Source organism: Pseudochaenichthys georgianus, chromosome 15 (assembly GCF_902827115.2).
Source record: "Pseudochaenichthys georgianus chromosome 15, fPseGeo1.2, whole genome shotgun sequence".
NCBI classification, from domain to species: Eukaryota; Metazoa; Chordata; class Actinopteri; order Perciformes; family Channichthyidae; genus Pseudochaenichthys; species Pseudochaenichthys georgianus.
Window position 1 is genome coordinate 25,485,817 of NC_047517.1, and position 24,164 is coordinate 25,509,980.

The following is a 24,164-nucleotide window of genomic DNA, read 5'->3' on the forward strand; positions in this document are numbered from 1 at the left end:
GACACAGGCCTCACCCTTGAACTGGGCCTCATTGTGGACAGTGTTGACCACATTGTCTATGCATACACACCACACGCAGTAGTAAATTACTGAGCCGTAAATCAAAAAATAAGTTCAACAAGGATGAGTTGACGCATTCAAAAATAGTATTGCATTTATTAAAAATAATTCCAGCCATAACTAAGCCACCTTAAAACCCCTTAATATGTCCCTAACATGCATGATACAACATTTCTGTATCTGTATACGCCCTACAGTTAAATCAGAGGGACACTGTTCTAACTGTGTGCTTAACTGTTTTCTGGTGACTTGAATAATGAGCTATAAAGAGGAGACAAAGGGAGAGTGTGTGTAAGAGAGGGAGTGAGTGAGAGAGAGCTCCCTCCATCCTTCCTGTTGGGAGGTTTGAGATGCGCTGCGCAGACCTCGCTGTTCGCGACTCATCATCCTGGCCGACCCCCTCCTCTCTTTCTCTCTCTAGTCTCTCTTTCCTCCCTTTTCTGTCTGCCACTAGCCTACCTGAGGGGAAGTGCACAAAGCCAATACGAATATCTGGCGTGCCGCCTTGGCCCTGCTAGCGCTATGCTGCGGTAAACAGGCCGCTGTTTGCGGTGTTTACAGGGGATGTAGAGAGGGGACCGAGGAGGCACCGCTCTCCCCGCCGGACCGTGTCTGCTCTGCCCGCCCCGCTGCACTGCTGAGCGGCCTGCAAAGCTCACACGATGTCGACCAGAACGCCATTGCCCACGGTGAACGAGCGGGACACCGAGAACGTAAGTGCTGTTAACCGGGGACACCGGTGCGATACCGTCGGTGGGGTGGGAATAATGTGACCTGGCTAACTGGCTATTTTGGCGCACTGCTAGGTGCAGGGCTATGGCAGTGCTTGCAGAAGCTAGTGCTGCAGAGACACTCGACCAATGAGCACTATCTTTATCTTAATTCTTTCTGAAGGGAACACAACCACGAATAACCGAGCAGAAAGCTGCAGGTTTATTATGTCTGCCACAGTTCTTGTACACAATACAGCTAGCCTAAACAACGCACTGCGTCAGTGTGCTGTGCTTTAATGATACATGCGAAGCTTGAATGTTAGTGTTGAGAATGAAAACGTTGCCTGTTGAAAAAATGGTGTTGCTCCACGCGTGCAACTGGGGGTATTTTCTAGTCCACAACGTCAATATTTAGGGAGGGTGGGGGAGGATGTTGCTGCCCTACTTTTCAATGGCAACGCTTGGTAGCATCGCAATGTGACATCCATCACCTATTGGGCCTTGTTGTAACTGCACGCTGAAGAGGAGGAGGATGGAGCGTGGTATTATTCACAATTCTGCTACCACGACACTGATACAGACATATATTTATTCACAGGCTAAATATATGGCTGGAGATGTATCATGCATTGTGTGAAGGAATGTTTCTGAACGGCCACCCTGCAGCTCACTCTGACAAAGCACAGCATAATAGCACACATCTTTTGAGATCAGTGCAAATGAGGGCTGTTGTGTGAATGCTGACAGACTGACATATCTAGGTTTGTCTGATTTTTCCTGGAAACAAGACTAGGCACACACTAAAGCCTCCTTAGATTATATTGTTTTACAAGCAGTGGAAACAGCTCGAAGCAGTCTTTTTAAAGGTTATTCCCAGGTAATAAAAATAGGGCTCTATTTTGGATCTCCTTTTTTAGACTATCTGTCTGAATCATCTTCAGGTGATATTATAGATATTTAAATTGGGAAATGCAAGTTATAACATGAACTCTAATTATATCAACTATCTGTTAATTCTCTGCCAACATCCAGAAATACACGAGTGCAAATGTACTGTGTAATGCTGCTTTAGGTTTCATAGATATATACTGCTAGGCTGTTATTAAGTCCCTGCCTCAATAGCAGCAAGCCTAGCCTGCCTCTGCTCGACTTCATCATGCAGCCCAAGGGCCCACTAGCAGCTGAACTGCATTGCATAACAGCTTATTACTCAGAGAGACGAGTGGCTTTAAGTGCAGCAAATAGAAGAAGCTCTCTCCCGGCTTTCTTATTTTTATGTTTGTGTGTCTGCCCAGGTGTGGTTTATTCTGTTAGTGTGCGGACTCTCATAAGTAATAACATCAGTGCTTAGGAGTTAATGGATATTTAAATGAAACAAACTTTGTGTGTTAATCAAGTGCTGCCTATCCAGATCAGCCTTTGTCAATTTTACAGATTTTGGAGCCAGTGTGAGTTTGTGTGTACATGAATGAAGTATGAACTAGCCTCATAATAGGTCTGATTTAAAAGTTAAAGGAAAGATCTTAAGGCACTTTAATGTGGACATTTACTAGCTGCAAATGTAATAAAGACACTTCTAGCTACTCTGCCATAGAGACCTACAAGAGGATTTTGGTGCATTAGAAACGAGAATGCTGACTTTGACTGGCATCTAATCTAATCATTTCTCCTTGCCCTCTGCACACACAGACACATACTGTGACACTGAGGGAGTGTTTGAATCCTGCAGCGTAGCTTTCCCTCCCTTCTGCTAGCTAAGGTGATGCTCACCCTGCAGGGTGTAGCGTTTCCCCTTTGAAACGGGAGCAGGGGAGCCTGGGTAACCAGAGCAAGGCTTTATTCTCTGGCTGGGCGTGGTGCTCAGGAGCAGAGGATCATGGGATCTCTGATCTGGACTGACATCAGCAGCTGCCATGGAGGAGAGGAGACACAGCAGCAGAGACTGTGCCAGTGCCGTCCTTAGAGCAAGCTGTTCCGTATTCACCTTCACATGTCATTTCACAGGGACACTTGTTGGCAACAGGTTTGACTGTGGAGCTAGTAGTTAGTTATAACTCTTCACCCTGAACATTTAGTAGGTCATTCTCAAAGTCGAAGTAGTTTCATTTCTTTTGGGGTTGAATCTTGTCCTTTGGCTGATCAAGTATTTTGAGGTTAAGGTGTCACAGAGAGGAGAAGGGAACCTGGTTCTCCCCAACACAGTTTCCCTTAGTTGTAAAAACCTAATTTTTCCACCTCCGCAATATTGCCAAACTCCGTCCCTCTCTCACCCGCCCTGAAGCTGAGCGACTCATTCACGCCTTCATCTCCTCCCGCCTTGACTATTGCAACTCACTCCTCTACGGCATCAGCACTACACCCCTCAATAGACTCCAGAACGCAGCCGCCAAACTCCTCACCCACACCAAGTGGGTTCCAATTTCTTTCCTTGGATCTGGATCAAGGTTGAAGGGTTCATCTGTGTTTGAACAGCTAATATACCACCTTTGGCACACACATAATTCTCCACTGCAGCATGCGACTGCATTGTTATGTGTGCAGCAAATGTAGCAATGTCCTTTTGGTATTTCTAAGTCTGTCACTGAGCCAGAAAGATTCAGTGACGTGTAGAAATGATATATGTACACATCTCCAAAGTTGAAGTCATGGAATGAGAATGTTTCTGATCTCGACTTGTGTGACTTTCTCCTACAGCACTCGTCGGTGGACGGCTTTGTTGAACCCCCAGTCCCGCCAACAAAATCTGCGAGTCGCCACAGTCTGCCGAGATGCCGCAACTCTTTTACCTCCACGGAGGAGCACCCCCATGTTGGCAATTACCGCCTCCTCAAGACTATTGGGAAGGGGAATTTCGCCAAGGTGAAGCTAGCAAGACATGTCCTGACTGGACGAGAGGTGAGACAAGATTTCTTTTGTGGTTAATAAATCATTTAGGGATATCATTTTTGTCTGTATACAAAACATTGTCATCCCAAAATCTACTGTCAGGCTCAGTCTTTTTTTGCTACACGCCAACTATTAGGCCTTCAGCTTACCATTACTTTCGTTATTGGTTAATATCGATATGGTTTTCTCGATTAATCAATAGTAATAGGCAGAAAATTGTCAACATCCAATAGCCCAAGTTGACCAACAGATTTTAAGATATTGGAATTATTAACAAGAAAGCAGAGATGGGGACTCGAGTTTGTGACTCGGACTCGAGTCGCACTTAAGTCGCACACACAGAGACTTCAGACTTGACTTGGACTCCTGCTCAAAAGACTTCGGACTCGACTTGGACTCGTGTTTTGAGACTCGTGAACAATCATTGTGTTTTCTATTTTTGGCGTATTAAATTTGGGGTGGGTAAGTTTGAGAAACCGGCTCAAGATCGCTAGAATTTAAAAATACACAACCGGAGAAAATCTGCCACTTCCTTACTGAGCCCCTCCTCCAACACACACAAATGCGCACATGACCAATGAGGGCACGAGATAAGTTTGTGCCCCGATGGAAGGCTGACGGGCAGGTAGGCCATCCAGTTATTATAGCCGGGCCAGCTCAGATGATTGGTCGTGCTTTTTACAGCGCTACGGCTTCCACAGATTTTTTTTATGTATTTTTTGTCAAAGCACTTAAGATATTCATTGCTATCGGGATGTTAAGAGCATTCCATGGAATATAACAAAAAGTGTATCTCGAGCCGGTTTCTCAAACTTACCTACCCCACCTTTAACATTAACATTAACATCATGGTAACATCATGGTAACACCATGGCGACCGGCGGCACACCTGCAGCTGTACCGCTTGTAATTAGGTTCAACTATAAAAACTTCGAACAAAACGCCGGCGGCACCAACAAAAGGAGCGCACACTGCAAAGTCTGCAATATTAAAATCAAGGATGCTGGTGCAACAACGTCAAATTTCATCAGGCACTTGAAAACTCACCCGGAGAGGTCAGTCACATTATGGACGGTTAGCAAACATGTTTAGCTCAGCATCAGCTATTTAATGTTAACTTAGCTTGCTACTAGCTTTGTAACTGAGTATTTGAAAAGATTAGTGAATTGCTTGTCACACTTGTTTGCGTTGAGTGGCGTTGACATCCAACTCTTGACATGACATAAAAAAGGTCGGTAACGTTAATCATTACGTTCCGCTGCCACCATCTACTAGCTAACGTTAAACGTAGAAAAATACATAGTTACATACATAAATACATCTGTCGGTTTATAGGCAGGTTACAGGTTTATTGTTGACCACGTAACGTTAATGTTACAGGTTTATCAGGTTACCATTACACTGGGTTTGAGTGAGAGGATAGAGGAATATGTTTATTTATAGTAGACTTAAAAGATGTAATTAGAGACCCAGTGTAATTAAACAATACGGTTGCAGAGGTCAAATTTTAACATTTTTGTCCACTGGCCAAATGGCTAGCCTAGTGAATGTTGAAATGTTACCAGCCACTCAATAGATTGCTATTGATATTTTTGGCTGGTGCGTGCAACATACAGTACTACCAGCCACTTGCATGATTTACCAGCATTTGGCTGGTAAATGGTGTTAATGGTAGATATCTCTTTTGGAACAGGTCATGTTTTAATATCACCAGTTCAGTATATTTCAGATAATATTGCAGCAATTGTTTTTTAGTTGCAAATGGCACAGAACAAATGTTTACTTTTAAGTACTTTTAACACAGTTTCCCTGCGGGGGATTAATAAAGTATTTGTGATACTGATTTCTGATTCTGAAGTGTTTTGCTTATACGTTGTTTGCATTTAGCTAAAGCCTGATGTTTTTCCTCATATTGCATTGCAATAGCCTGTTTAAAGTGATCATATAACAAACGAATCAGTACTGATACTGTATGCTAATAGATATAGGAGTGATAATAACACAGTAAATGCTTTGAATTTCTTAGATATAGCTGTGCAGTATTCTTAACAGACTGGATAGCAGCAGACAATAGAAGGCTTATTACAACCAGAAGAGACATGAGACTTTTATTTTTTAGAGACTTGAGACTTGACTTGGACTCATGACCAAAGACTTGAGACTTGATCAAGTCTCACCCCACAAAGACTTGAGACTTGACTTGGACTCGTGACCAAAGACTTGAGACTTGACTTGGACTTGCAAAAAAGACTTGTGAACATCTCTGCAAGAAAGACTATGAAACCAAATCTGAGAACAAGTGCATTTTTGGCACTATTGTATTTCTGATAACAATGTAAGAAAGCTTATTGAAAAAGTGTTATTGAGGTCATCTCTTATCTGCTCTTTCTCATTTGAGCTGCAGTTTTACACATTCACAAGGGAAACCGAAGTGTTGGAAAGATAAAGGTATATTTATTTTTCAGAGACAGTGTTTTTTTCTGATACGTATCTTCGATCCAAGTAAAAGCCAGTTGTTGGCTTGCTCTGACTATTAGGAGGAATGTATGATCTCATGAAAATATATTGAAAATTGTACTCGACCATGTTAGTTCCCCCAGTCAAGTCAAGTCAGGTCAAGTTCTCTCTCTTTCTGTCTCTCACACACACTCACACGGCCATACACTGATGACCTGTCAGAGTGATAGATATCCTGCTTTGGTGTGTCTGTAATTAAAGCTCCCGTTTCCCTAAGGAGAAAACAATGACCTGAGATCTGTTCTCTGTCTTTCACTCAGCAGGCCCAGACAGATCCACCTCAGATATCCTCTCATGTCTGTTTTTTACCCACCTGCTTCCTTAAACCTCCGAGTTTAATTATTTTCTTGGTCGTATCAGAGTATGGAGAGCAGGAACATGTTCCCAGGTCAGATCAATGGCAGTTTGATCCATTCTGTGTCCTTTTAATGCTAATGTTAAACAGGCATATTGGGAATGCTACCCACTGTTTGCTGAGAAGGTCAGCCGCTGCTTTGTGTGCCTGAGTGCCCTTGCTGGCTCATCAGAATGCAAAGACATGGATCAGAGTGAGAGAACAGGTGGAAAGAACGTAACGCACTAAAACCGATGTCTATCTGTGCTTTAGCCCAGGAAGCCTCTTACCAACAAACATTTTCTGGAAGCTAAAACTAAAAGAAAAGGTTTTCCACTGTAGAAAAACCTCAAAAAGAGATCTGTGAAGACAGAGCAGCAGTCACTTCTAGGTGACAGTGTGGTCTATCTGCTGAAGAGTGACTATAGGACACACACACACACACACACACACACACACACATACATACACACACACACACACATACACGCACACACACACACACACACACACTAACCTAGCTGCATCGAAACATTTGCCTGTACCATATGTCCTCATCTCCAACCCACTAGAGAGGAGCGATGATACATTATTATTCATCACTTGAATGAAAAACAGTAATTCAAATTGTATTGTAAGGATATAACCTAGGTGCTGTTTACACGAGAAAGCAAACAGTTGTATCTGCTACTTTTCTCTTTAGTATAGCCCGTTAGTTCACACAAGGCCGTAACGGAAATGCAGAAACGGACCCCGCAAATGATAACGGGTCCCAAGGTGGATAGATCTACAAACGGAACGCTCTGGGGGGGTCAAACGGCTCAGTGTGTACGTCCTATACGATCATTTCCTGATAACGATGAAGCCCCACCTCTCCCCACCTCTGCTGCTCACTGCTGTAGCATGGTCAGTAGCTACTGCTACTGACCATGCTACAGATGTTAGTGCAACATCTACAGCTCCTCTACCACAACCATCAGCAACAAGTGGACATGGAGAATTACATGAACTACATGTTGCTAAATCCACCGCGGGGCATAAACAGAAGGGCGACCATGCTCGGGGGTCTTCTTCGCTGCTTTTGGTGTATTTTGTGGCGGAAGTACAGCGCCACTTACAGGCCAGGCATATGTACTACAGCGTCTCCAGCACTTTCGAGCAGTCTCGTGTGAACGGAGTGTATCGTTTTCGATTTGTTTTCATTTGCGTTTCGTATGCGTTTGCGTGTAAATGGGGTCCTAGTCCTCATCTAATTTTACCAAATGTTGTTTTAATTATTTATTGGAAAAAAATGTATGCTGCTACTTGATATTGCATACATTTGTCATAGTGTTATGTAAATCAGTTTTAGAAAATAATATTTGTTTATTTGGGCGGCAGCTTGTGATTCGGAATGAACGCTTTTTTGCAAAATTAGAACAAACTCCTTTTTGTTTCTCAGATATCATAAGATACTGTATCAAGAATGGGATGGACAGACAACTCGAAAGCATACTTGCTAAGAAATACATTTGACAATAAAATAATAGTATGTACATAATGTAGACTTCATGTATAGTCTCATTCTCTAGCAACAGCAATGCCTTTCTCTTCTGTATGTATGAGATACATCCTTATTCCCTGCTGCACTAGTTCCTTTTAGCTCACAGAGATCATGACCCTGTGGTTGTGTAAAAAGAGCTCAGGGGGAAATAAATGTGTAGATGAACACGAAAGCTCTTCAGCACAGAAGTGATGAAGTTTCCCTTCCGTGTCCTCTGGCTGAATATTCACATGTACGTGTTTGCAATGCCCGTGATCACACGTCCTGCATACGGTGAAGACCATATGGGCGATGTGTTTTGAACACGCTGAATAATTAACAGTGATGTTCGTTTGCCCTTCTGTCACTGTCCAACTTAATTATTCACCCTTCAATCTAATGGACAGAAAACACACACTGACATGTGATCTGATGCCATCCGCTCGTTCATCAAATGAATCCAAAAATAAAAAGGGAAATATTGGTACAGCGTAGCGTAAAGGAAATTAACATCTTTGACTCACGCAAAGGGAATATTGTAAGGTTAACAACAGTCACACACGAGGGCAGCTTCGACACCTGCAGGCTTACATGAAAACACACACGTACACACACATGCAAACCTCCACCTGAGTTCTGTCCATGACAGGAGGAAGCACAGAGGAGGGGATGGAGGTCTTTCTGTGCACCTTCCCACCTGAGACAGGCTGCAAATAGACCCACCTGTGTGCTGCTGCGTGTCTATCTACACACAGTGAGCTCTGCAGTCTCTGCTCTCTTTTCACACTGCTGGACTCTATTTATTTCACAACTACCACACTGCTTTCTGTATGGAGTTGAGTTGAGTTTAAATGAAATGCACCTTGATTTGTAGGTCTTAGGGAAACCCTGTTTGGTCAGAATAACCTGCACTCTCTCCGTCGTGACTCAGCATTTGCTTTATGGGTAAGGGTTGGTTCCCTATAACAGGTAGCTTGGGATTAGAGCCAGAGTCTCTAGTCCACTGAAGCATGCTATTAAACTCTCATAAGGCTGGAGTCACATTAATGCTGCTATGATATACTGTAACACTTTCATTGCGTCAAGTGAATTTCTCCCCTTCCGCTCTACTTATGAGAGGTCAGTGCGTAAGAACCTTAGTGAACAGTTAAACATACAGGACGACAAAGACAGAAAGAGCTAACTATACTCAAGTCTGGACTCTTGATAGTTTAACTATGAACCTGTTTACTGAAAAAAATATATAAAGCAGCAGTCAGTGTTGCAGTGGCTCCTGATTCAGCTTAGAAGAAACATCTCTATACATCCCTGCAAATACCTGGTATTTGTTATCTTCCCAATGATATGTAAGCCTGAATTATTTTACACTTGCTGTTATTACAAAATGTACTTTACTTTTTTACTGAGTAGAGTGACCTCAGTGAGGATTTAATATAAATATCAGTGTTGTAGTCAGTACATCATATAGGAGGTCAAATCTTTAAGCTTAGCTCAGGAGTCCTTTCTCACAGCTGTAGTCGTCAATATAAGTCCACAGGGAATTTTAATATAATAAATGATCATGTTATAACCTGCTGGTTCTGCAAGCCTTGAATTATGTGCCACACTTACACTTACTCACCGTATACCTGGTTAGCATTCTGATTGATAGGAGTATGATGTTGGCATGCTGAATTAAGCATTTAGCTCAAAGTACTCCTACTAGCATGGCTACTACTTCAAAGCCACATGGTGCTTTGACTATGCCTAATATGCCTATGGTTAGAATCATTATGGAGACCAGTTCATACAAATTAATTGAACCAACTTTATGAGTTTATTTCTACTGACATTAACAAACACTGCAACAGAGAATAAACATCAACACATTTAAATGCTTTTACTTTGTGAAATGGTCCGAAAGGAAACGGTTCAAGAGTCGAAACTCCCCTTTAGGCCAAAGTGGGTTGAGTGGGCTTTTCTTAAAGCCTCCGCTCTCTTCAGCAATGCTGAACAAACCTTGTGGTTAGTGCCTTTGGTTGGACCACAAACTGGAGACATTTGTATTTAGTCAGCCATTCTTAAGTCTGTTTAATTATTTTGTAATCATTTTGTGGAACAAAAAAGACTATGTATTATTTAAGTGTTATACAGTTATATTTTAAAACTGCTCTGTCAATCACTTATCAGCATAATAAATAGGCTTCTTCTGCAGCTAGTTGCTCTGTGAAAGCTGCTGAGCTCTCAGAAAGTGAAGGGAGCAGCTCTGTGTCAGTGTGCACTTTGGGGTGATTACAGAGATGGATGTTCAGACTGCTGCCTGGCAAGATTTGTCTTGTTCAGTAGATCACCGACCTGCAGAGTAATATGCAGTAACACAGGCCTGACTGCAGGGACTCTTAGAAGGACTGCCTGTGGATTCATTTGTTTAGTCCGAGCTGCAAAGACTACTCAAATACTCATATCTTTAATAGTCGTATGCTTGATTCTTCATTTATATTAAGCTATCTTTGGCTTTACTTGCTGTAACAATGTCACATTTCTCTGTGCGATGAATAAAGGTATTCTGATCTGATCTGAATAACACTGAAAATAATCAACAACTTTTTTTGATATTTGATTATGAAGCATTTAGGTAATTCTTCATGCAAAAAGAGCAAAACATGCTTTGTTTGTCCCTAAAATATGGATATATCTTGCTTTTCTTTGTTTTATATCTTATTAAACTGAATGTTTTTGTGTTTGGACTGACACAACAAGATATTTTGAGGACCCAAACTTGGAATTTATTAAACTTGGACTGACATTTTACACCATTTCCTAACATTTTATGGACCAAATGATCAGTTGATTATTCCGAAATTAAGCTGCAGATTGAAATGAAAACATGTTCAGTTGCACATCATTATCACGCCTTATCAACAAATACATCTGTTATTTTATTTCTGCCAATAAAAGCTTTAATGTATTTACAATGTACTGATTAGAAGAGCTTTGAGGTGTATTCAGAAGATTCAGCTGTGAAATGTTTTGAAGAAGCAGCCTCCCTGCTGAATAGTGAAATAATGAGGACAGTTCATTTCAAAGCAAACTTTCACCGTACAACCCAAACATAAAAGACAAACAAAATGTTGATATGTTTGTCTCTCTCTGTCCCTCTTCCTTTCTTCTTCTGTCTTTGTCCTCCTGTCTTTTCTCTCTTTAGGTGGCGGTGAAGATTATAGACAAAACCCAGCTAAATCCCACCAGTCTACAGAAGGTGAGAGAGTGTGTGTGTGTGTGTGTGTGTGTGTGTGTGTGTGTGTGTGTGTGTGTGTGTGTGTGTGTGTGTGTGTGTGTGGTGTGTGTGTGTGTGTGTGTGTGTGTGTGTGTGTGTGTGTGTGTGTGTGTGTGTGTGTGTGTGTGTGTGTGTGTGTGTGTGTGTGTGTGTGTGTGTGTGTGTGTGTGTGTGTGTGTGTGTGTGTGTGTGTGTGTGTGTGTGTGTGTGTGTGTGTGTGTGTGTGTGTGTGTGTGTGTGGCCACATTAATGTCTTGGTTACAGCGCTCATGGCTTTTCCATTAGTCATTCCTGAGTCTGAGCTGCTTTTGTTTCTTTGCTCTTTGAACTCAGGATGTGCTGTTTTACATAATGTAATCAGATGAAGTCAGGAGAGACCACAAACCTTGTTTAATCCCCCCCCCCATGACTTTGTTGGTATGTGGTCAGGAGCAGCTAAAAATACCCCTGCCTGCCTGTAACTTACCCTTGCCTAGCAGTCATAACCAATTACAACTAAGTGTTCTGAACCGTTTCCTGATTGCTGAGTCCAAATCCATCTCTTTCTGCTGATTAAACGCACTCACGCTCATACAATCCTCATGGTAGGGTACACCATGTGGAAGGAAAGCGGTCCTGCTTCAGCATGAGCAAGCATCAACATGAGTCCCAAAGTAATGCAGGTGTGCAGCTGGCCAACAGGATAGCTTGTTGGTGGTCTGGACATTATTGCAGTGTGGCTCATCACAGCTCCACTTGTTTTAGTGTTATGTAAAGGATGAACACATTGCTAAGAAACCTCTGTGGGGCTGACCCATAAGGGGGCTTAGTCTCAGTGCACAAGACACCGGTTTGAATGCTCCGGCCTGGGAGCTTTTAGGAGTGTAATCCCCTCTGTCTCCCATTTTCTTTTCAAATATTTTAATAGTACAGGCTTCTTTGGGGTGGAAATCATGCTTCTCTTTTTCAACAGAGAAGATAAACAGAACAGCCAACAAGAAATAATAAAGACAAAACATAGTATGAATACCATACTTAATGACATACATAGTCATAGTTCCGTCTCCCAAATTAAACTGTGTCTCTTTAATAAAAGCCCTGGTGGCCCACAAAAGAAACCTCTGCGTTGGCTCATTACACTCTTCATAGAGGAGCGTTATAACCACCACATATATAAGAATAATATATACATATAAGCCAGTTGATGTCTTGGTCAACTTTGGACACTATATCTCTGAAAGTCGCCGGGTTGAGAAAGTATTGCAGCAGCAAGCAGTCCTAATGGCAAAATAATAACAACATTTAGTATCCCCAAATATCTGCCATCCCAAATTAGATTGGTCTGAGTGACCTCAGTAAGGAACTTTATTCTGGGCTAATCAAATGTGGTATTGTCAAAGGGCTAATATGGGACAAATTCCCAATTTTTGCTTCTTGCCGTTGACCCAACTTGTAATTAAATCTTTAAAACAAGGCAATCGGGGCATTTGTAGCATGATTCTGCTCCAGACATTTGAGCAAATCTGTAATGGTCTTGGATCTTAATGGGATCCGACAGCAATTCTTCATCCAATCAGTGAGAAGACGCCGCGAGAATTTAAAGCCCCAAGTTCTGTACTCATCTGATCTGACTGAGATGAATTTCATTGTGCGAGCTCTTTTGTTTAAACAGACTATTGTGTGGTTTCTAATCTTCACAGGCACAGCGGGGGTAATGAACATTTAGAGGCGTTGAAAGTGTGTCTGGCAATAACACTTAGACTGAATATAAACTGACTTCACTGATTCGAGTGTTGTCTACATCATGATTGGTTAAAAACCTGGTGTGTTGGCTTGTCTGCTGCCTGGTGATGGGCGGGGCAGATGTTTCATATGAGTCTGCAGACCAATCAGGATCTATCTGATTAATTATTCAGAGAGCCTTTTAGATGTCAGCTGCAGAAGACCTGAGAGGGTCAATACTGGAAACTCTTATGCAGGAGTTGCTAAATTGGCGTAATAGCTTGAATGAACGTTGATGTTTGTGTATCTGAGTGTAAAGACACTATAATGTTTGTATGGTGCTTGAACAGTATGTAGTTTGATAGTGTAATGCCCTCTGCTACAGTATGACCTATAGATTGCTGTAATGGTATACAGAAGGGCCATCTGCATTGCAGAAGCACCTCTTATAATGCAGCAGTCGACTCCTGGATTGAATCGATTTGCTCATTGACTCAGTGTCCTCTTCTATGCTTGTAAAAGCTCTACTATGGATGGCTAGAATATAAAATCATTAGAATAAACATCTACATTTTATATTTTATTTGACAAATGATTGAAAAGTCTGTTTTGGAACTGTTTATAAGCAAGATGTTCAGTGGTCTACTCCTTAGGCTGCTTGTTTTGTTCATGTTCAGGAGTCTAGACTGAATCTCCCTGAGGGTTTCATGGTTGCTCTGCTTTCGAATGTCGAGTTGCAAGAAATATAAAAGATGATTAGATGTCAAATTGAAGAAGTCCATCACAAATGCTGTCTTAGGATGGATTACCATCACTAAGCAGTAATAGCAATTCTGCAACACAGTTTCTTGGAGAAGAAATTGATTGTACCCTAGTGGACATTTTATGGTTAGAAAAGCCATTCTGTGTAGCTGACCAAGCGTTTCTACAAGCTGATATAAACATACGGTCATGCTTATCGATTCAGTGACTCAGGCTTTTTACATGCTAAAGAGCAGAGGTTGAAGGAGATGACCTTGTCTCCTTCTCTTGCTCTGCATCTTGTACTGTGGCTCAACCTGGGGAAGAGTTGAACCAAGCATACAATTCAGAATAAACTCTTGCAGGATTGTTTTTTTTTTATGTATGACCCCGTTTGTCTGTCAGTGTGGGTGAGTGAGGTTTCAGCGAGATGATCGGGATGCATCACTCCCGCACGCACTGCAGGCACAGCCATCACACTGGCAGATCCTACACACACACACACACACACACACACACACACACACACACACACACACACACACACACACACACACACACACACACACACACACACACACACACACACACACAGGAATTCACAGGAAATCCTTCAGTTTGTGCTCAAGGCTCTGGCTGGCAGAACCCCTCTTGTTTTTTTTATTATAGGCTTTCAGTCACATTTGGCAACATTTTCACACACATGGTTGCATTCCTGTACCTGTGTGAAGCCGGTAATCCACTCATACACACATCCTCTTACGATACTGTATGTTAAACTAGGATTTAAAGTGGGGTTCATAGCCTCTGTGTTTATCCCTTATGTTTGATTATTTGATTTGATTTCAGGATGAGACCTCCATGAGTCATGAGGTTAGGATGAACTTCTGGTCTGTTCCTTTATGGCCCTGGTGTGACTCTGGTGGTTTTAGTGTCACAGGAAATGAGGTCAGCTGAGCTACTAAAGCACCTCCTCAGATCCACCACAGGAAATGCATCACATGTCAGGGATGTTGACGTTGTCAGGGTTTTTCTGCATTTTAGCCCTGAAATAGGCCTCTCCGTTAATCCCCTCTTTCACTCGGCAAACTCTGCTCTAAATCCCACCATCCCATCGCTCTCTGTCTCTTCCTAATCTGTAAATAACAGTTTTCATCGCTTTAACAATGACCACATCAACAAAATATCAAGGGTTATATATTCAGAGGCAGACATGATGGATGGGCCGTCTCAGACCAAATTAAAGCCGTGCTGTTACAATACAAAAAGCATTTACATATGGAAAAGGGAAGAGCCGTGACGCAAAACAATAAACAAAAAATCGAAGCAACAGAAACACTTCTTACAACAATATGGCTTGGAGCTACTTTGCTAACTTCATGCTTTAGTGTTTTTATATACAAGTGCAGTCAGAAAGCGGTCAAAACACTGTGCTCTGTTCAGATGCATTTTTGCCAGTTGCCAAAGGGCCACCATGGGGCTCAGTTAATAGCTGTTGTTAATGTCAATCTTGCGCTTGTCACTCTGCATTAATTAAATGCTGTCAGGCCCCTGAGCTACAGGAGCTTTGGTGTTGTTCGGATGAAGGGAATGAGATTGGATGAACAGCAATGTTGTCCGTGGTGAATCATCCACAAATCAAATATCGAGGCTGCTAAGATATTTATGCGTTCACATGTTCATGAATGCATTTTTTATTTGTGTGTACGTTCATGGCTTTCATTCAGTTAAAATGGGATCTTTGGTGAAATTGTGCCTGGGTTTTGTGGATATTGAATGTGAGATGACACATCTTTGCAGAGAGGGGGAGGGTTATTTTAAGACCCTCAGGAGTAGAGGACAGGACAGGACAGGTTTGCTTTGGGTGACACCTTGGATCCTTCTGTCTGTTTCCCCCTGTCTCTCACTGCATTTCTTTAAAAAAAAACAGCGAGTACTGGTTATTTAATGATATGGTATTTTGAAATACTTTTTTATGCATATGAAAATGTGCAATCACACACATACACTCATCAGAGAGATGAGGGCTTCCAGGCTCCTCATCCCATCAATAATCTCCATGTTGAATGAGCAGCAGAATAGTCCAGCCAGTTCCTGTAAGCGTTCCCAGTCTGATATCGCTGTTCTGCTCCTTCTGCAGGGGGACTGCTGTAATTAAGGCTAGTTTAGGAGTCTGGGTGCCCCTGGGTGAATGGAAGTAGGTCACTGGCACAGACTACTGAGATTCAGGCGCATTAGAAACAGTGTGTTTTCATATTTGTAGGACTGCATTTTGTTTTTGCAGCTATTCTTCTAATAATTTTTCTTCAATAGCTGTCTCAGTTCATCATCTGAATCTACCATTTTTTTAATTATTTGTTTAAAACAGTAATTTATAGGGATGCACGATATTGGTTTTTTGAAACCGACACCGATAACTTCCTGCTTCTCAAGACCGATACCGATAATAATATAATATATATATATATATATATAATATTAAATGTACCTGTAGTTTTTGCACACCTGGTGGTAAAAAAAAGACTAGTAGTGAGCAAATGACATGAGCATTACTACTTTGAACAAAACAAAGCCAAGAACAGTTCTGACTCTTCAAAGTGACCATATTTATTTTCCCAAACAAATCTGGCAAACTTCTTGCCTTTTTCAAAAGCCTCGTCGATAGGTAAAAGCCCCGCTGCCTTTGCAGCTGGCTTTGGATTCGCCGCTAGTTTAGCAGCGCAGGCGTCTTCGTACGCTTTTAAAACACCATCGTAGCGATTGCGATGTTTCAGGTGACTAATCAGGTTGGAAGTATTATAGGCTCGTTGCCTTTTTCCCTCCTCGTGGAACTTCTGCATTGCATTTGTTAATACAAATAGAAAGCGAACTATCTAACTCTGAAACTTTGAAATAGTCCCATACGACCGACGACATGTTTGTTTACTGTCCTGGCTTCACGGCCGCACACCATTTACGTCACAGCCCGGCATGAGTTAGAGAGCGCTGGATTTGTGAAAAACTCCCCTCTTCCTAAACCACTAATACAGGGGTGGGGAACCTCCGGCCCCCGGGCCGTATACGGCCCGCGAGACCATTTTGTACGGCCCTCGAGGTAATTTATAAACACACGCAAAAAAGTTAAAGAAATCTTGACCGCAAACAAATTAAACAAAGCGAGTGCCTGTTTTTCCTGGCCAAGGTCAGGGTCCTTGAACACAACACGAGCCTAACGTGTCATCACGTGGTACATATCTCCTCTGACAGGGGTGCAGTTCTGACGGAGAGCACCAGAACGTGGCTCCGTTTTTTTTGTTTTTTTGAAGCTGTAGTACACATGCCGCAGTTTTTGAGTGGCTGTGTCTTTAGTTGAAAGCCCAGTGGCGATCTGTCATAGTGATCATTACAGTCAATAACTTTGTTGTTATTAGCATCTGGTTAGCTAGCTATGCTAACGAATATAAGAAGCTTTTTCTCCAACCAGTGAGGTAAAGGCACATCTTTATATGATCATTATAGTTATAAAAAAATAAGAGAATAAAGTAAACGGGTATAAAATACTATATGATAGTAAAAAAAAAGTTGTTATTAATAAACAAGAATACAGTTTGAAAGGAGAGTGATTTGTAAAATATCCATAAAGAAAAAGTAAATATGCTTACAGTTCTGTTTCAAATGGGTGTTGAGATGTTTCCATAGATCTCCTAATGTTGCTCTAAAAGTGCACCAGATTGATGCTTTTAACTTCAACATTTAAAAAAAAATCTTCCTGGGGGAGCATGCCCCCCAGACCCCCATAGAGGAGGTTAGGTACCCCCCCCCACTTGTCATGTCCACATGGAAACTAAATACATTTGCACACATCTTTTGTCCATATTTTTCTGTCATGCCACACCGTGCAGGTGCATGCATACGCGAGTCATGGTAAAATATCTGGATTAAGAGGTTGCTTTTTCTTTGCACAGCCTGAAAGAAAGGCGAAATGAATGGGCTGTGATTTTAGTTTTTTTTAAGCAGAGGTCAATAATTTGTACGGCCCTCGGAGGATGTTGAAAAAATTGAAATGGCCCTTGAGAGGAAAAAGGTTCCCCACCCCTGCACTAATACCACAGTACTGGCAAAACGGGAGGAGCCGAGGGAAAAACAAGCGCCCACACCGCAGTATTTTTTTCTTTTTTTACCCAAAAAATATATTGTATATTATCGGGGCTATTAATACTTTTATCGGGATGACGTCATAATTCCTAATATCGGGCCGATAATTATCGTGCACCACTAGTAATTTAGTATCGAAGGAAATAGTTTTTTCAGTGATCACTCACCTTCTCCAGAACCACCTTTAATAAACTGCTTTATGTCACGCTGTGACTCCCCGGAGTGCCTGCAGATATTATTGATATTAATACCGGACCGGATCAAAGATTCCACACTCAATATCTTCTCTCAGCCTCCATGGTGTTCACATCCCTATTGAGCTTTTATTGACAGGGATTGTGTTTGTTGTTGCAGTTTTCTACCGTCCTTCTCCTATTTGTTCTCATTTTTGTTTCCAAGTGTCTGCACGCGTGCTTCCCATGTGAAGGGCTTTAGGGCATTGACTCATACAAGAAAGTGAGAGAGGGGGAAAGATGCAGGGAAGAGATAAGAGATGAAGATAAACACTGACTCTTTAGTCCATCACTCATTCAGTATAATAAAGGAGGCCTGTCTTGACGGATGAGTCACATGGTAAAGCACGTGAGGCATAATATCGGAGGCTGTGACCTGTGTTTATTTCCATGTTCTGCAGGACATCTTCTGGTTATTGTGTCACTGTGTTTCCACTCGAATTGACTTTGTTACCATGGGGGAACCTCTCAGGCCAACAGCTCATGCATATAGAGCAGGGTTTGCCACACAGGAGCAGCTCGCTGTTCTGAGCCAATCAGGGGTTGGAGATAGTTGTTGACAAAAACATGGTGCCATAACGAATTCAAACTAGAAAGTCTTCATTCACATATATTCCCTTAAGTTTAATAAAATACACGGATAGATCACTATATTATGCTTGCACTGTTGGAGCAAGAAATCACATGAAAGAGCCAAAAGATGTAGAACATTTGAAATACCTAGTGCACTCTACATCTATAAATATATAAAGATAAATATAATAAATGTTAATATAAATGTTATATAGTTTGAGCATGTAAACCATTTTATAGGACATGACTCCTCTATTAGCACTGTCATTCATGTCTGTTGATCTATAAAACCCACTGAGACAACAAGTGTGTTTTGTGATATTGGGCTATTTAACTAAACTTTGATTTCATATAATATTAAAATGACTGCAAGGATTAATGAGGGATTAGAAGTTGTGCACAGAACTGTGTGTTATGGCATAGAAAATGTTACCCCTGAATCTGTTCAAACATCAGGTTATTTGCATTTTTAATACAGCCTTATTCAATGGATGTGGCTGGGCAAACGTTTGACTTACTATCAACATATATCCCATGAAAAGACCAGAACTATACATGTGTTATTCCTGCTCTCAATACTTTTTGATTTCCCTAGCTGGGCACTGCTGATTGTTCCAACATTTATTCCAACAAATGTAAATAATGCATTTATTATGAATACTTTTTTAGCCGTAGATTAATAAACATTTGGCGCATACGTATACCAGTAGGACCGTGTATCTGTGATTGATTCAAAAATAACCACAGTGACCATGTTGATGTTCATGTAATGAAGGCACAATGTGGCTCACTTCTCATGTTTGGACAACAATGGAGATCTATGGCGCAAACAAATAAGCTATATCAGGCTTTGACTGCACATGCGATGCTTGTTAGAAAGGGAAAGAAACCGCTGTTGTTTTTCTTATCCTTGTCTTTTTCTGGGATATCTTGACAACAAGATATATGTAGAAGCTCTCTGCAGCAGCTCTCTGCACAGTATGTGTGTGCTGGGTCTAATGAGAGGAGAGGTGTCAGAAAGACAGAAACAGAGAGGCAGGAGAGCAAGTATAGACAGAGGAAAGAATGAGAGGTGTGTGAGAGACTCCCTGCATGTTGTTGAAGCAGACTGTAGCTGATAGGTCTCTCAGAGTCAGGCCTGCTCACACTGGTATAATGGCTGTATTTGATGACCTAGAAACATAGACTATCGAAGCACTTATGTAAGAACTAAAAGGCCATTTGAACCGATGCACACACAGACGCATACACACAGGGTCCACTCGTTTTTTACTTGACATAATGACACAGAGCGGAGGGCTAGAGTGATTTTCTCATTTGAAAATAGACAGGAGATGAAAGCAGGATCACTCGGGACCTTTGTACTTAATCAAAGTGGTCAGAAAATGGCAAAATCTGTGCTCTGTCTCGGGTAGCAGTGGGATGCGGTTAAATCCCAGTCGAGCGATTGTTGAAATGTAACACTCAAACACAGCCTGATCACGACTGGGAATCAGCAGCATGTAAATGATTCAACAGCACCTCTAAGTGGCTGCAGGAGCTCGTCTGACATTAACATCCTCGTGGAGAGAGAGGTTTGAAATGATGATAACTCTGCATTCTCTCCTCTGATTCCACTTTGCTTTTATACTCAGAAAACAAGACTAGAGGATCTGATTTTCCTATTAGAGGTTTCTCATCAGGCTAGATAGTTACCTTTCTTATCTGCAGCAAAGACAGACTTATCTTAACTTTGCAAAGTAGCTCAAACTCTGCTCAATGTTTTTTATTGAAGAACAGGCACAATCATACAGGGTCACAATTGACACAATGATCTTCATCCATTTTCAATTATTTAGAACAAACCATCACCACACCCAAAACCCCCTTGAAAAGTTTAATAACAAATAAAACAGATTGATTCCACGTTCAGATGTAAAAATGAAGAACACAGTTACAAGAAATTATAATTATAACAGTAAGTAAATAAAATGGCAAGTAAAAACCGATCAGTAAGTACAAATATAAATAAGAAGATATGTTAAAAAGAGAAATATTTCCCGCTATCAGGTCGGGAGTGTTTGGAGGTTGTTCAAATAGTATATCAACAAGCATTGCCATGTGTTATACAAACTGTCTACAGATCCTCTAAGAGTACAACTCTGCTATTTTTTGCATGTTAATGCGAAGATAAGGACATTATGCAGAAGACACTTAACTGGTCGTAAAGCCTTTATACTGCCGCTCTGCAGGGTTTGCTGTGTGCTGTGCTGACTGGCTGTTTGGATGGCCGGCTGGCTGGACTGCAGCATGTCAGTGGAGTTGTAATTCTGGTCCTTATCTGTGTAAGGCAGGGTTTAGTGCAAAGTTGTCACTGCATACAGTATCCCATGATCCTCAAGTTGTCTCATGTTCCTAATCCAGTGTTTTACGCACACAAACTTTGAAGTTTATTTTGGCTCCTTTCTCATTCCTCACTTTCTGAATCAGTGCTTATAAAGTGCTTTCCCAGCAGAGACAGAGATCAGCCTGCATGTAATGTCATGTCGACCCGTTTTGATGCATCAAATGTTTCTTTGTGTCTCAACAGCTCTTCAGGGAAGTCCGGATAATGAAGTTACTGAATCATCCAAATATAGGTACGTTCATAGAGCGGCCTGGAGGAAAGTTTATCAATAATATTCTCATGTAATTTGGACTAGTGTTACCATTTCAACCAGTACCTTGCACCCAGATTAACCAGTTTTACTGAAAGTATCAAATAAATAACATTCTTATGAGGTCCTGTATTTAAATATATATATATATATATTTATGTGTTCAGAGGGTACCTCTGATATATTGTTCAGGGTTTTTTATTTTCAAAGGACTAGCAGAATCAAGACAGACCCAATAGTGTGAAGATCTTTACAGTAGCATTAGCTACATGCAAATTCTTGATGTGAATTTCGATTTTGGAATACATTGGCTTTCTAAAGACTTTATTCAGACTCGGAGATCAGTTTTAATGCAACGAGGGAACTCTAACCCGAACAGTAAACTTGGCTAATACTAATATAGAACCTTCATTGGAAAGAAACAAGTTGTTTTCTTAATATTTCATTTTATTGATTTGTATCTTCTCCTCCTTTTTCCTTCCATTCTCTCAATTCCTCCTGCAGTGAAATTGTTCGAGGTGATTGAGACGGAGAAGACACTTTATCTGGTGATGGAGTACGCCAGCGGTGGTGAGCGAAACACAATGCATTTCCAATACATCTTTAACATTTGGATAGTTATCTATTTCTTCTTGTTATTTCCACAATATTGGTTGTAGAGCCAGTGAATACAAATCAGTAGGACACATAGTCAGTCAGTACTGTATACCACAAGGTCATGTTAGTTGAAGCTCTCCATCTAATATTCATGTATTCTGTAAACTATTGAAGTACAAACCATGCCATGTGGATGCTTTTAATGAAAACTAACTCATAGTGATGGTGACTACATGATTATAGTAACACTAGTTGTGATAAAGGTGATGTATAATGAAAATATACTGATTGATAATGGTATGTTTCCTCTCACTACTCCAGGCGAAGTATTTGATTATCTAGTGGCTCACGGCAGAATGAAGGAGAAGGAGGCGAGGGCCAAGTTCAGACAGGTGAGTCATCAGTATTGCAGCGCTCGCGCCTCTGTCGTCATACCATTCACTGTTTTCATAGGGAAGACTGCATGCACCAAGATCCAGCCTCGTCACCGACTGCAGAGGAAAGATGGAGCGCAGATGGCGTGGCCTAAGAGAACAGGAAGGCTGAGAACTACTCCCTTAACAAGATGCTGCTCTGACACCTAGTGGTGCTACAAGAGCAACAAGGCATACTCAGCAGCTCAGTAGCATCTCTATTCATAATCTAGCAACATCCACACTGTTCATATTTAAATTCCATCATTGATGTTCTGCGATGACTCAGAGGAACTGTGTGTGACACAGTGTGGGCAGCATGAGTGTGTGTCGCAGTAAAGATAGATCAACATTCAGGAAGGTAAACATGTTTGCGGTGTGGCTGAGAGAAAGCAAGTGGGCGGTATCTGTCAAGGAACAGAGCTTTTTTCTATTTGATAGATGCCATTCGGGCATATGTTGGCGGGTTATAACTGTCAACTGTCATAGCAACTGCTCACAGTGTCACAGGATTACAGGGACCTTTGAATGAAGGACACTTGGGCCTGAAAAATCATAACATTTGAAGGAGAGAAATACATTTCAAAGGCATTGGATTGATAGGAGGATGTATGTGGAAGGACTTTGGATAGGAGAGGACAATAATCTGATTTCCTTTTTTAAGAGCAGTCATGCCCTTGTGTATAATTAATTACAATTGAAAATATTAAAGACATCAGCAAACTAGCTACATTGAATGGCATCTTTATCAGCATGATGCAAGGTAAACATTAGTCGTCCAAGCTTTTGGATGTCAAAGAAGGCCCATTTGAAACTCTCCTGCTACCTTGACAGTGAATCTGAATAACTTGTGTACCTTTCTTACCTGTGGATAAAAGTTCAAATACTCTCTGGTTTCGTCTTCTAAATTGGGAGGTGGGCTCTTACAAATTGGCCCTTTTATGGAGTAAGATATGAAACAAGATCATAATCTGCATATAATAAACAGTAATGCCCATCTGTTATATCTATAAGAGCTTTCTTTCTTAACATTAAATACACCTGAATGTCTAATGATGTGTGTTTGTATTTCAGATTGTGTCTGCAGTGCAGTATTGTCACCAGAGGAGGATAGTACACAGGGATCTAAAGGTGAGGATGTAGACTCTTGCTCTCTATTAATCCTGATATCTGATTTCTCATGAGTAGCATCCATATCTAGCATGTATATCTTCAGGAAGCCCTTTATAATTATCTTTCAGTGCTGTTACATTAACTAATGCCATTGTGATCATTGCCTCCTCTCTTCCCATCTCAGGCAGAGAACCTGTTGTTGGACGCAGATATGAACATCAAGATAGCTGACTTTGGCTTCAGTAATGAGTTCACTGTGGGCAGCAAGCTGGACACTTTCTGTGGCTCCCCGCCGTACGCTGCTCCTGAACTGTTCCAGGGGAAGAAGTACGACGGACCAGAGGTGGACGTGTGGAGCCTCGGGGTCATCCTCTACACACTGGTCAGCGGATCACTGCCCTTCGACGGACAGAATCTGAAGGTGTGCACTTGCTCTGGTTCTAGGATGTGTCACTATGTGGACGGAAAATAATGCATTGCTTTAAAGGTCTTAGAACAATGTTTCTGTTTTAAAGTGTACTTCTGATGAGCCACATTTGACTAGCATAGTAAACAAAATCTCTGCTTTCCACCTCTGGCAAACACATATCGATCGGTATCCTTCAAGTACTTGGTATCGTACTAAGGTATCATCATGTAACACTTCTGTATTTTAAATATTCGGTCTCTCGTTTACTTTATTGAAGCCAGTAGGACGGACAATAATAATAATCCTTCATGATTGAAAAGTCTTGA

General features: G+C 41.4%; 1 protein-coding gene across 3 annotated transcripts in view; it reads left to right on the forward strand.

The window, feature by feature from the left end:
• The first annotated feature begins 373 nt into the window (after nt 1-373).
• LOC117459581 (serine/threonine-protein kinase MARK1-like) overlaps nt 374-24,164 on the forward strand; it is a 33,915-nt gene continuing 10,124 nt past the window's right edge. For all 3 annotated transcript variants that reach the window (XM_034100482.2, XM_034100483.2, XM_034100484.2), the window contains exons 1-8: nt 374-773; nt 3,468-3,668; nt 11,217-11,270; nt 21,240-21,288; nt 21,811-21,876; nt 22,225-22,295; nt 23,391-23,447; nt 23,614-23,850. In XM_034100482.2, coding sequence (XP_033956373.1) covers nt 723-773; nt 3,468-3,668; nt 11,217-11,270; nt 21,240-21,288; nt 21,811-21,876; nt 22,225-22,295; nt 23,391-23,447; nt 23,614-23,850 — 786 coding nt within the window. In that variant the 5' untranslated portion in view covers nt 374-722. The remainder of the gene's footprint in view (nt 774-3,467; nt 3,669-11,216; nt 11,271-21,239; nt 21,289-21,810; nt 21,877-22,224; nt 22,296-23,390; nt 23,448-23,613; nt 23,851-24,164) is intronic.